Source organism: Argentina silus (assembly GCF_951799395.1).
Source record: "Argentina silus genome assembly, chromosome: 1".
In the NCBI taxonomy this organism is placed as follows: Eukaryota; Metazoa; Chordata; class Actinopteri; order Argentiniformes; family Argentinidae; genus Argentina; species Argentina silus.
In genome coordinates this window covers 3,649,801-3,662,765 of record NC_139655.1, presented here as the reverse complement: position 1 = coordinate 3,662,765, position 12,965 = coordinate 3,649,801, and the positions used below count along the sequence as shown (strand labels likewise).

General features: G+C 43.8%; 1 protein-coding gene across 1 annotated transcript; it reads right to left on the bottom strand.

Annotated features, from left to right (window-relative positions):
- On the bottom strand, positions 1–11,924 carry slc22a17 (solute carrier family 22 member 17). Its single transcript, XM_083672382.1, has 10 exons — positions 11,271–11,924; positions 9,936–10,463; positions 8,493–8,596; positions 7,662–7,816; positions 6,770–6,935; positions 5,634–5,749; positions 5,218–5,323; positions 3,717–3,940; positions 2,254–2,365; positions 1–1,946 (listed from the first exon to the last, which is right to left on the bottom strand). Exons 2-10 carry the CDS (start codon positions 10,401–10,403, stop codon positions 1,670–1,672), a joined length of 1,728 nt encoding a protein of 575 aa, XP_083528508.1. The 5' UTR covers positions 10,404–10,463; positions 11,271–11,924; the 3' UTR covers positions 1–1,669.
- Positions 11,925–12,965: the final 1,041 nt, after the last annotated feature.

Below are 12,965 nucleotides of genomic sequence, written 5' to 3'. Positions count from 1 at the left end.
TCCTAACAGTTTATTTTCAATTAAATCAGGTTAGCCAGTTATTAACATAATTACATCACTGTCATCACTTACTAGATAAACTTCAGCAATCAGTGTTGTCAAACATCTTATTACTATTTCAAGTTATTCATAGTCATTATTATCGTCAATGTTATGTGCATTGTAAAGAAACTACCAAAGACTGTCAGGAGGTGTCAGAGGTGGGTGGCTCTTTCCCTATCCCCCGTCCCCTTTGATCCTCTCCCTCTTCAAACCCAGCTGAGTCCCTGCCACTTCTAACTCATTCATAGGACCCCTCTCAGAGTTATTTGAAAAGGTCAAGGTATCACTTCACACCTGTATGTTGGAATGCATACCAAATCCTGGCGAAAGGATGTTTGCTATGCAATTCATCATCACTACAGGTCAGGACAGAGTGAGCACCCATCCATTCTCAAAGAGCAAAACTGATCACAATAATGTGTTAAGTTCTTGGGGAAATGCAGGAAAACAGGGGCTCATCCAATGATCCAAAACGTGCAGAGCATTACAGAGATATGTGTTACATATAGACCAAGGAAGGAGTCAATTCTATGTCGTACACTTCTATCTGCTATACAGTACTAGTACGGAATTCAAACCAATTGAATGGGCCCCAGGTTCTAAGCTCTTAAGCTCTGGTTCATTCTAACCTGTTCCTATGTCTTCCAAAGTGCCTCTAGTACAGTAAACGAGGTCTGAAGCCTCACACCATAACACATACACCGTGCTGGCTCCAGGCCAGATTTAGAAAAGTAATTCATACAGTAATATATTATTTCGTCACATCCAAGTAGTTTAAGGGACTTACAATGACAATGGTGAGTCAATTTGTACTATTTTCTATACTTCTGATTATAAGCACCATTGAGTTTGAGGGCACTAATGCAATCAAGAAATACAGTATTATTCTAATTGAATCATTGCATGTTTACAAAGTTTCCCCCAAACTACCCCACCCAAGTTACTAAAACAAACAAAAACAAACCTCAAACCAATCAGTCCAGTTCTCCCCAGTCAACACAAGTCATATTTCATCTTGGCTTTGTTCCACACTCCAGCACAATAACAAGTCCCCCCCCCCCCAGACTTCAGCTCTGTCTAACAAAACAACCGCTGTTCTCTAACAGATAACCCAGCACCCATGAAGTTAAAGAAACTAAGTCTATGTTGTTTACATGACGGGCCCCGTGCCACCCCTGCTTTTGCCTCTGCGAACTGTGTGAAACACCTTTGGGCGTCTGCCTCGTCATGTTCTGCGGGATCATACACTAATCAATAGTCTGATGGAGGTGGTCTGGAACATGAGCAGTAAGCCGCTGGCATTTCAGACACATAGGGACTGATGGGGGTGGGGCGGGGGGGGGGGGGGGAGTGCAGCAATGTAAGAATGACTTACATGTTAGTGTTAGGAATGAGTAGATCATAATATTTTGGGAAGAGCAACGTGTGTGGTCGCGTCAACCACCTCCCTTCACTGTCTCTGCGCTTGCCAGCTTTAGCCGACCTTCACCCTTTTCCTCTCCTTCCCTCCCTTACTCTCTCCCTCCGTCCCCCTCTCTGCTGCATGGACATGGTGATGAGACGGGGGCGAGGGCAGGGTGGTGGTGGTTGGGAGGGTGGGCGATGTGCATGTGGGAGTGTTTGGAGGCTAGGTCTCTGGGTTTGGTGTGGCCAGCAGGGGCACGTTATCTCTTCTCCTCCGGCCCAGCGGGGGGCGCCGGTACTGCTCCCCGTCGGCCAGTGTCTGGGGCAGGGGTTTCCTCTTGCTCTCGGGCAGCAGCAGAATGGAGAGCACAGCCAACAGGGCCAGGGAGGAGTACACCACGTGGTGGAGGAAGTAGCCATAGTGGTTCCGCAGGTCCATGAGGGGGGAGCTTAGACGGCCCACGCAGCCCAAAGCCAACACCATCCCCACGCCACTGCCCCTGGGGGAGGAAAGGTCAGAGGACCCTCAGAACACTGCAACACTACTTTAATGCTCTCACAAGATGAAAGACCATGTCTGGGCAGTGGTTAATATGAATAGAGGCCACTATATTATACTATTATGATACATAACATCTAGTAAATATCTCATTTGCCTTTTCAGGCTGATAACGAGCCTTAAATCAAGGTCTAGTAGAGAGTATATGCCTATTCAGGCTTATGTGTGGAATAATACCATCCCTAATATGAGGAAAAAGCTTTGGTGAGGAACTGTGATTGGATGTGTGATGATCTGCAGGTCCTTACCTGATGATGGTGGGCATGATCTCTGCAGTGAAGAGGATACAGAGAGAGGCAGCAGCCTGGGAGGAGAAGAGGCCCAGCACAGAGAACACAGTGATGGCTGCCTCGCTCAGATCTGGGGGGAGAAGAGAGTCAGCCCATACATACCACAGCTCCCCAGACCCTTGATGACAGCTCACACTGAGACACTGCTTTGACTTTATTGCCTCTGCAGTGTCCTACATAAACTGACTTGTCATACACGTCTTTCAGCCACAAGGGGGAGACATACTCTAATGGAAAGAGAATCAGTTCAACCTGCACTACCTATTGAGACCATGACAAAACATTATGAAAACATCATGTCATGCATGCATCCCACTGTAAACTTTGATTTTCTTTTAATGTTATCAAGGTAAGGTAAGCATCAAGTAACATGACCAATTTAAGATTTTAAAAAGTCTGCCCATCCTTAACCACTGATACAGGGTCAGGTAAGCTAGACTGGCAACACTTCACATTACGACGCCCTATATAAAGGGTTTATAAATAATTTATAACTTGTTTATAAATTATTGATATTTGTTTATAAATAATTTATGAACCATTAAAGGCAATCTAGGATTGGTATTTACATTGTTTTACTTAAATTAATGATATTATGATGATAATATAGCCATTGATTCTTAAAGAATATAAATGCCTCCAGAGCTTAGTTCAACTGTCTTACCCCATCACAAATATAAGCTTGTTTTACTACATTGTTTGTAAACAATGTAATCGTAAACAAACACATATAGCTTCAAAACATGGTGAAAACGATAATTTCTATGAAATGAATGTTCAGCCCTTGCATCCATAGCGCCGTCTATGAATATGAGAGTAGCATATGAACATTTCTCCTGCCCCATCCCTCAATTGTTCATCCAAAAAAGTGACCGCTTTGTTGTCGTTTGAATCCGAGATTGTCCCTTCACCCCCACGTCCCCCCCTGTACTAACCCTAACCCCAACCCTTGAGACCTCTTCACCCCCACGTCCCCCCCTGTACTAACCCTAACCCCAACCCTTGAGACCTCTTCACCCCCACGTCCCCCCCTGTACTAACCCTAACCCCAACCCTTGAGACCTCTTCACCCCCACGTGAAGTTCTCTCCTGTTAATAAATAATAAAAATAAAAAATAAAAATACATAAATACATAAATAAATCAAATGCCTTCTGGCATTACGGCTGCCTATGGCCCCTGGTGTGAGCATTGATTACTTTGTCTTATGATGACTATTGGATAGATGATTCACTTACTTAAACAAATGTATTTGTTGTAAGTCGCTTTGGATAAAGGCGTCTGCTAAATGCCATAAATGTAAATGTAAATTTAATAATGTGTGTAATGTAACAGCTAATGTAAAGTGTTACCGATGTGTTTTCATCACCTAATGGTTGTTGTTAGGGTAGTAATCTGACCCTGGCTCTAGCACCAACTTACACTCCATGAGTCCCAGGAGGATCAAGGACGCCAGTCCCGTCATCGTCATGGCAAGGAGCAGGATACCACGGCGTCCGCACCTATCCACCGTTGCCCATAACAGCAGCCAGGCACCTCCTCCCGCACAGACAGACAACAGATACGTCCAATAGAAGCTGGGCGCGGTGCCTCTGACATCACCCCGGAATGAGCTGTAACAGTGACTAATGCCATGAGAAATAAACCTGAGGAAGAGAGAGAGAAAGAGAGAGAGAAAGAGAGAGAGAGAGAGAGAGAGAGAGAGAGAGAAAAAGAGAGAAAGAGAGAGAGAGAGAGAGAGAGAGAGAGAGAGAGAGAAAGAGAGAGAGAAAGAGAGAGAGAGAGAGAGAGAGAGAAAGAGAGAGAGAAAGAGAGAGAGAGAGAGAGAGAGAGAGAGAGAGAGAAAGAGAGAGAGAAAGCGGTGGTATAAGAGAGGAGAGAGAAAATCATTAACAGGTATAATTAGAATTATATAATTACCTGTTACAACACAGAAGAATTTGAATTCCATGTAATTAGTCTCTACACTTGGTCTCTGTCCAAGTATGTCAAGTGTGACTACAGTGTGGTGACCAACGCGTCCAGTAAATACCAGTGGTAAATACTAACTAACAAAAATTCAATTCTCTCAATACGTAATTCAATTATCTAAATACGTAAAGCTGACTGAAATTCAATTCATGAATAGAAAATTCATAAAATCAAAACAATACAAGGTGTAGTAACGAGGTGAAGCGAAGCTTTGGGTGACAAAACCGGAGAAACTAATGCCTGATGATGCGAGTGCATCTCCCTCTCTATTATATACGCCATTTAGCTGACGCTTTTATCCAAAGCGACTTACATTGCAGTGAGTGCATACATTTCAGTATACATTTCAGTACATTTAAGCGTTGTTAGCGCCATGCTCTACCAACTGAGCCACAGAGGACCAGAGGACTCTATTCTCATGGCATATAAGGCGTTGGCAGGCCAATTGTGTTCTGATGGATAGTTCTGATGGATAGTTCTGATGGATAGGCTACTTACTCTGCATCCACGCACGCAACTCTTCACTTTCTGGTGCAGCAGGTTAAATTACTGCTCTGACGGGTACTTCCCAGATACGTTACGCGCCAAATGTGCGTGCGGAAACTCCAGCGTGTATTCTAATGTCTGCCCAGTAAGGTCCTTTGTGTCAACTGCATGTTTTTGGGGCGGAGAAACTCACATTTGAGGGGTGTGTCATGAACATCATAGATACGCTTATTCTCATCAGGCTATTTTGTTGTTATTTAAAGCCTTATGATAATGATGTTCCAAACATTTCTACAGCTGTTATTTGATTCCCGAACAATTGTGTTTTCCGAAAACGAAGCACGGAATACGAGTGGTTTGCCATTTTTTCAGATTTCCGGCTCTGAAAACGGATGACCACAAGGTACATGGGCCAAAATTGCATTCAATTGACCCCAACCCCCTAGAACCCTGGGAAGTGACTTACGAGGTGAAGCCGAGCACAAACATGTTCTTCCAGATGTTCCTGCTGTGGATGAGCTCTGGAAAGGACAGGTGAGGGCGGGTGGAGGGGGGCGGCTCAGACTCCAGCTCTGCAGTGACCACCACAACACAACACCATGTCACAACACCACAGGAGGTAGAGTACATCAGCAGATGTAAAAAAAAAAAAAAAAAAAAAAAAAAATAAATAAATAATAAAGAACGCTACACTCACATTGTGAGAAAGATGTTATTCCATAAACAGATATTTGATGAGTATGTCTTTAGAAATCACTATACTGCAGTGTCAGCAAACATACAGAAGAAGCAAAACCAAGCATCGGAAAACTTCACATGATATGTTCACCGAGATATGAGAATCATATTTCATCTTATCAGCAAGTAGACTTCTGCACAAACCTGTGAAGCTGTCATCGTCCCTCTCTCTATCTCTCCGTTCACTGAAGGAGTTCAGGTCAGCAGACCTCTCTGAGAGAAGGAGCCAACGGGGAGACTCAGGAAATAACCCCGGAATACTGCAGGTGTCAGCGGGAGAAAAAGATACAATTTCACGTGTTCTTTCTAAATAGCTGTTCTGTAACAGTAGCCTTTTTCAAAGACCTCGCCAAAAACAGATAAGGTCTAATTTATTTTGCTCTGTTAAACTTGGGATTTGCAATCAATTGTAACCCTGTAACAAAAGACTGCACCTTGCAGAACAGACCAGTGCTAATACGATCTGACTTGTGCTAATGGCTAAATGTGGCAGGGGGATTGAAATCAATACAATCCTATGGTGCTTATAGCAAGTCAGTTTTCATTCAGCTCTTTAAAAGGGGCAATCTGGGACTCAAACAAACAAAGCATTTACTTCTGTTGGTAAACAGCTGAGGGATGGGGCTGGTGACATTTAACCACTATCAAATTAATAGATGGAGCTTTGGATGCAAGGACTGACCATCCATGAGATAAAAAAAAATATATAGTTGTATCCATTTTTTAAGCTATACAGTGTTTGTTTACAATTACATTGTTTACAAACAATGGAGTAAAACATGTTTAGATTTTGGGTTCTGATGGGTTAAGACAGTTGAACTAAGCCCCTGAGGTATTTATCAATTATATTCTTCAAGAATCAATGGATATGTGTAATTCTTTTAAAAGCACATAAATTGATGTACCAATCCCAGATTTAATTAAATGACTGGAAAGTTGTCCCATTCTTTTCTCCAATCCCCTTTCTCTTCTATGGTGCCCCTATTATACACAACACACATACTACACACATAAACACACACACACAGGCACACACAGGTACACACACACACACACACACACACACACACACACACACACACACACACACACACATAGGCACACACACACACAGGTACACACAGGTACACACACACACACACACACACACACACACACACACACACACACACACACACACACACAGGTACACACAGGTACACACACACACACACACACACACACACACACACACACACAGGTACACACAGGTACACACACACACACACACACACACTCACCCATAGCTGAGGAACAGAGAGAGCGGAGCTGCCCCAGCTCCCAGTAAGCCCCTCCAGGACTGGCAACCTAGAGCTACACCAAGCAACAACAGCTCCCCAGCAACTGTAGTCAGGCCCGCCACCATGGTGACTAGCAGTCGTAATGAGGGGTCACAGAGTTCAAGACCTGAGATACGACACAAACATGACAAAAACAACGCTGCCATTAGTGCGCACAGGTTTGCTCTTGTTTACTGTTAACTCAGAAAAATAGTTTTGTGATGTTAATGTCTGTGTTCGGGAGTTCCACTCTCCTTTCATATTTTACAGTATTGTAGCCTGTATTCTTTAGAAGGTAGAAGTCAGAGAGCGGTATACAAGCAGGGACAACAGGACAGAAAGGGTGAGACAGGGGGTCGAACCCCAGTCCCTGGCTGATATTCAGGTTCGTGCTAGTTGTGGCGGGTAAACCCACTCGGCCAAACCCCGGAACTTTAACGCTAATATCAGTGCTTTATCCGGCACTAGTGTTTAATGACATCAATGCAATGACACCCTGTGTGTCACTACCCATCTTCTGCCGTAGACTGAAGACCCATCCCGTCAGGCTAAATCTTGACTGTCCCTCTTAAAGACCTCTTCACCCCCCACCACCCTTCTGTACAGTTCCTCTTCCTCTACTGTAATACAAAAAAAGTAATCCTTCCTTCCTCTAGCATTGTGACTGCCGAGAGCACCTGGTCCTAGCATAGATGTTTTTCTTATGATGACTGATGTACAGATGACTCACTTACTTCAGACAAGAAATGTACTTGTCGTGAGTCACCTTGGATAAAAGCATCTGCTGAATGTCAAAAATGTAAAAATGTAAATGCGTCTTGTTTCCTTGTCTACGTCATTGTCTGTTACTCACGTGATATGTAAAGCGCGAGGTAGACGCCAGCACTAGCAGCAGCCAGGCAGAAGCGCATGGCGATGAAGACAGCGGGGGAGGGGGAGACGCACACCAGCACGCCAAAAACCACAGAGAGGGTCAGAGAAGTCAGCAGAGTCTTCAACCTGCCCAGTCTAAGGGGAAAAAAACAAGATTAGAAAAGATTCAGAGCTCTGTTTTGGCATGTCAACTCATGGCCCTGCTAAACATTAGTGTCTGGTTTCAAATACACAGATAAACTTGGTCCAAAAATAAAGTCTTTTATAAACCCAGACTTTAACAAAAAAGACTTGATTGAGGTGCCTTTTCAAACTATTAAAGAACCGGGACAATTTAAGATAATGTTCTTTCTTGTAAACAAGCAGACTTAATCTGCATTACTAGATGTCAGTTGTCTGGATAAAAGTCCCACTTTGTCAAGGAGTCGTCTTAATCTTTGTGTACCCAAAAGCTACATTAATTCTTTCACTATTCTTAACAAACGTATAGGCTAATTATAACCAATTATTACCATATCCTCCATCCCACCCCCAGTTTCTTTCTCATCTAGTGTGTGGCTGCAGCCATTCCTAGTGTGTGGCTGAGGTCCAATTCTAGTGTGTGGCTGTGGCCATCCACGAAGGGTGCACTCATCCACTCCCCCACATGCATTTAAAAGTAATGGACTGGTTTAAGAATGGGCTTTAGGGACTTCATGTTCACCATAAGCAACACCAATCGTTTAAAAGCTTGAGGAGGAGCGAAAGAGAGGACACTTCAGAGGGTAGAGAAAGAGACCACAGCCTGTATATCTCTCCGCCTCTCTCTCACCTGTCAGCAGCGTAGCCCAGGCCCAGGCAGCCTGTCAGAACCCCCAGTATGAAGCAGACCTCCTCCACTGGGACCAGCCAGTACTGACCACACACCAGATCCCACTAGCAAGGCGTGGAGGGGAGGATCAACAGGAGAACAGGGAGAGATAGACATGGAGGAATATCTGTTAATGCACTGTATATTCATTCCACCCATGTATTGTTCAAAATACTATAGAAAAAAAAAAATATATATATATTCTTCCAAAGTATAGTCAAATGTCAAAACGTTATAGTCAAAACGTTATTTCTCTTGAGTGTTTAACAGTACTTGATTTCTACAGCTGGACTACTACTGTTGGTGCAGTTTGCTTCGTTTGAATCATATGGTCATAATGATCTACAAAGATAGCATCAATTCTGAGCACAGTCAGGAAGCTGTTGCTAATGACGCCTTATGTAATTGTTCGTTTTCGGGACAAGAGACAAAAATGCCAAACCTGCACATAAACAAGTTATAAAACAAGTCCCTGAACCGGTTTTCTCCTACATGCATCATGATGCCTCGGCTGAATTCTTTTCCACCTCTCAGAGCCAACTAAAACCTGTTCTTGTCAGGGGAGAACAGATATGTTCCTCATCCACATGTCGACCACCAAATACATTTAAAAGGGAGTTGCATGGTGATGTTTAGTTCAGCAGTCCAACGCTTCATCAAGCCTTATTGATTTAGTGGTGGGGACCGGTCAAGGCTTCCACGAGAAGCTGCTGAACCAGCATAGTGGCGGTTTAGTGGTGGATCACGACTTAGGCAACACGCTAAATCCAGCCACCTATCCGAGAATGTAAACTAGTGTAGAATGAACGACACCCCTAATGTCCACAAGCACATGGAAGCGTGTTGGGGAGTGTGTCTTTTCCACTGAGAGCTTGAGACGAGTGTATGTTCAGCAAACCACAGAGAGCCTAAGGCCGACATAACATGACGCGGTAGGACTGGGTGTGCCACAGCCCCACGTCACCAGCCACAGATTTAAAAATAAACAGAGAGCCCACAGAGGGCCGAGGAAGAGAAGCACCCTGTCTTAGAAAAAAAACTGGGTGGGGTAGAAACAAGAGTCCTACTAGCTGGAGACATTGGGCATGATGAGACATGGGGCTCAATGGAACGGTTTAAATCATTAACAGCCGAATGAAAGACTGAGAGTTGGTTGGTTCTCTCTCCAAAGCATTGGGGTATGTTTGCTGACACTGCAGTATAGTGATTTCTAAAGACATACTCATCAAATATCTGTTTATGGAATAACATCTTTCTCACAATGTGAGTGTAGCGTTAACTTCTCATTACAATCTGCTGACATATGCATATACCTGTTCTGCTAGCCCACACTTGTATTTTAAGAGCCCGGGAAATGCCAGGTAATCATGAACACAATGAGATGGACAAAGTTCCTTGAGGTACCTCAGTCACAATATTATTCCTCAGTCCCTCTGTGACGTTGTAGTCCCAGCCTGCTTCACAGTCCACCACCCCAGACTGGGTCCCATTCACATACTGCTTACACTGGGACAGCCCCCCACTGTCGCCCACTCTGTCACCCTTCTCCCAGGGCAGGGAGGAGTTGAGGACCTGGGGGGCAGGCGAGGGTCCCGGAAGGCGGCAGTGGTGGGGCGAAGAGAGGGTGAGTAGGGGGTCAGAGGAGAGGAGGAAGGCCAGGAAGAGATTGGGCAGAATGGAGAGACAGATGAGCATCCTCTGCTTCTTTCTCCCCAGAGCCAGGACCATCACCTCTCCGGTGGGAGGCAGCAAGGGGGGAGGCGGGAGGGAGGAGGAGGGGGCGGGAGAGGAGGGGGTGGGAGAGGAGGGGAGAGAGGGAGGGGGCGGGGGGCAGGGAGAAGGGGAGGGGAGGGGAGAGTCTGGTGATGTCATGGCTGAGGGCCAGAGAGGTTGTGGTCACTCCTCAGAAGGAGTGGGAGATGTGGTAAATATCTAAGGAATGAAACAAATATATATGGTTATGGTTTGACTAACACTTATATTAACTGCATTTGATTATATCCCAAATACACAACAGCTATCAATAGTGCATCTGAAAGTATGAGGAGAAAACATCATCAGTTATTCAGGCAAAGGATCTCTTCATTTCTTCTCATTCACACAGACTTGAACAAAACTCTTATTGGACATAGCTTTAGATATCAATTTAACACTGAAATGACATATTTATTCAATTACAATTCCCTTTCAAAGTACAGCTGACAGATCAGCAAATGAAGTGTATTGCAATTGCTGTATTACAGCTAGGCCTACTATTGCTGAGTCAAACAGTGAAAGTTCATCTCTGTCACTGATATGATACACGTGTAGAGAACTGCCTACTTTAGTACAGTTGCCCACAACTGTGCATCGCGGTCTATACCAAGAAAGGAATTTGGACACACTGTACTTCATCCATTAGCTATACGTGCACATGGTACTCCAGCCTACGTTGTTATGTTCTACAAGGCCAGGAAGCACTGTCAAAAGAACTCCAGCGGTTACATAAGAGGCTTATTCCGACAGGGAAAGTACTGCATTGAAAGGAAAAGCCAGTCCATACATATTTAGGTTACACACAAACCACTGAATAAAACAATTGCAACACGTAACATTGTAACAACGTAATTAAATGACACTGACTGGTGTCTTATGGGTGTCCTGCGCGCGCACACCTGCCACGGCAGACAGCGAAACGTCTCACTCTCGAAAAAATATATTCTCGGGCTGCTTGTCATGAACATAGTGTTAGAAACTTACCCCTTTTTTTCCAGATGATTGTACTCGTCCTGAATTCCCCTATATTAAAGAATTGCCGGCTGTCACTTTCAAACCTCCGTTTTGGTAAATCCAAAACATTGCAGGGGACAGAGGGATAGAGGGAGCAGTGTTCCGAATTGAGTTGGATTTTCACCGCATTCCCTTCAGTCTGCCTCTATGCTTTGTCTGTTATTCCATCCTCGGGTGACATTCTGTCCCACAGAAGAGTTGAAGCTTATGAAGTGCTGGCAACTGATGTCATACCACCTTGGGGACAACACGGGGTTTCTACATAGCCGTAGCCTACTTTGGAGCAATCCGTATTAGCTGTATTGGCATAATGGTTGATGCTCGTCGCTGGTTGCTATCATTGCGTGTAAAAGGTTGACTATAGCCAAGTTAATGTCCGCCGACATTAAACACAATAATTAAATAAATTATTATTTCCGACACCAACTTAAAGGGGACGGGGACGGCAATTGGTGAATCGACCGATCCCTCCTCTCTGGGACAAAGGATGGAAACTGCATTGAACCCTCGGTAAAAGCGAGCTGCGAACTCGTGAGAAATCGGATGGAATCGTGGAGGAGACGTCCCCCTCTAATACAGCATGTTGAGCCTTCTGCCGCATGGTGGGGACACACAGTACATCATAGATTATTCTCAAGGTTGAGAGTGAAAAAATAAAAACAAGTTCATTGGTGAGCCTATAATGCTGTATCTGGTGTTGTGTTTACCTGAATTGTTATTGTTGTAATTGTTATGTTGTATGATCATTGGACTATGTTACCTTTTTTGCCATGCTGCCCAACCAGGGTAGTGGTTTTATTTCCTCATGTAAGCCAGTCTGCCCTTGACCATTGGCAGACTCTTGACCATTGGCAGCGTTAGTGTATCTGTATTTGATTAATAGGGTCACACATGCAATGTAATCACTCCCTCCAAATGGAGGTCACGGAGACCTAAACATTTACAAAGCAACTCAAAAGCAAATACGAAAACAAACAAACCTACAAATTAACAAATGCATCCATTATCAAATGGGGATGGAAAGGAAAGTATAAGATAATAATTCTGCTGTTGATACTCGGGATGCTGCCCTTCTCTATGTAGCTTACTAGGCAGACATTAACTTTTGCATCACATTCCAAATGAGTTCACTGTTCAGCCTGTGGAACCTGGTTCCTCTCAAGGTTTCTTCCTACCAGGGAGTTTTTCTTGCCACTTGCCACGTTTCCCTTTTTCTTGGCTTTATTTTTGTGGGTCTACTGTTGGGTGTTAGTTAATATTGTTTATATTGTATTCATTGTTTGTATTGTTTGTATTATTCTTGTTGTAAAGCACTGTGAGAAAAGTGTCTTTTTAATAAAGCTACCAACATATTTTGGCCAGACGACAATACTGAAAACATAAAAAAGCCACAATCTTAATTTATGAATTTTCATTCATAATAATTTATAACAACAGAGCCATGACAAGTTAAACATTCCAGAATGTAATGCTAATGAAGACTTTATTTTTTTTCACCTCCTATAGGCTGAATTGAGTGAATTGTGTCTTTTTTTGCTCACCCATAACATTTGTAATTTTCTGAATACCAAATTAATACTTGACACTAAGCAAAATGATTTGGAGTTGTTGGTTCATTGATTCATTGATTCATTCCTTGATAACACTTTCAGTGAATGGTGGGGC

Coding starts and splice junctions, on each gene's coding strand:
- slc22a17 (XM_083672382.1), bottom strand. CDS start 10,403: ATGACATCACCAGACTCTCCCCTCCCCTCCCCTTCTCCCTGCCCCCCG. Junction 5,324..5,633: donor GGACGATGACAGCTTCACAG/GTTTGTGCAGAA, acceptor TGGTCACTGCAG/AGCTGGAGTCTGAGCCGCCC. Junction 3,941..5,217: donor TTTGTGCTCGGCTTCACCTC/GTAAGTCACTTC, acceptor TCTCTTCCTCAG/GTTTATTTCTCATGGCATTA.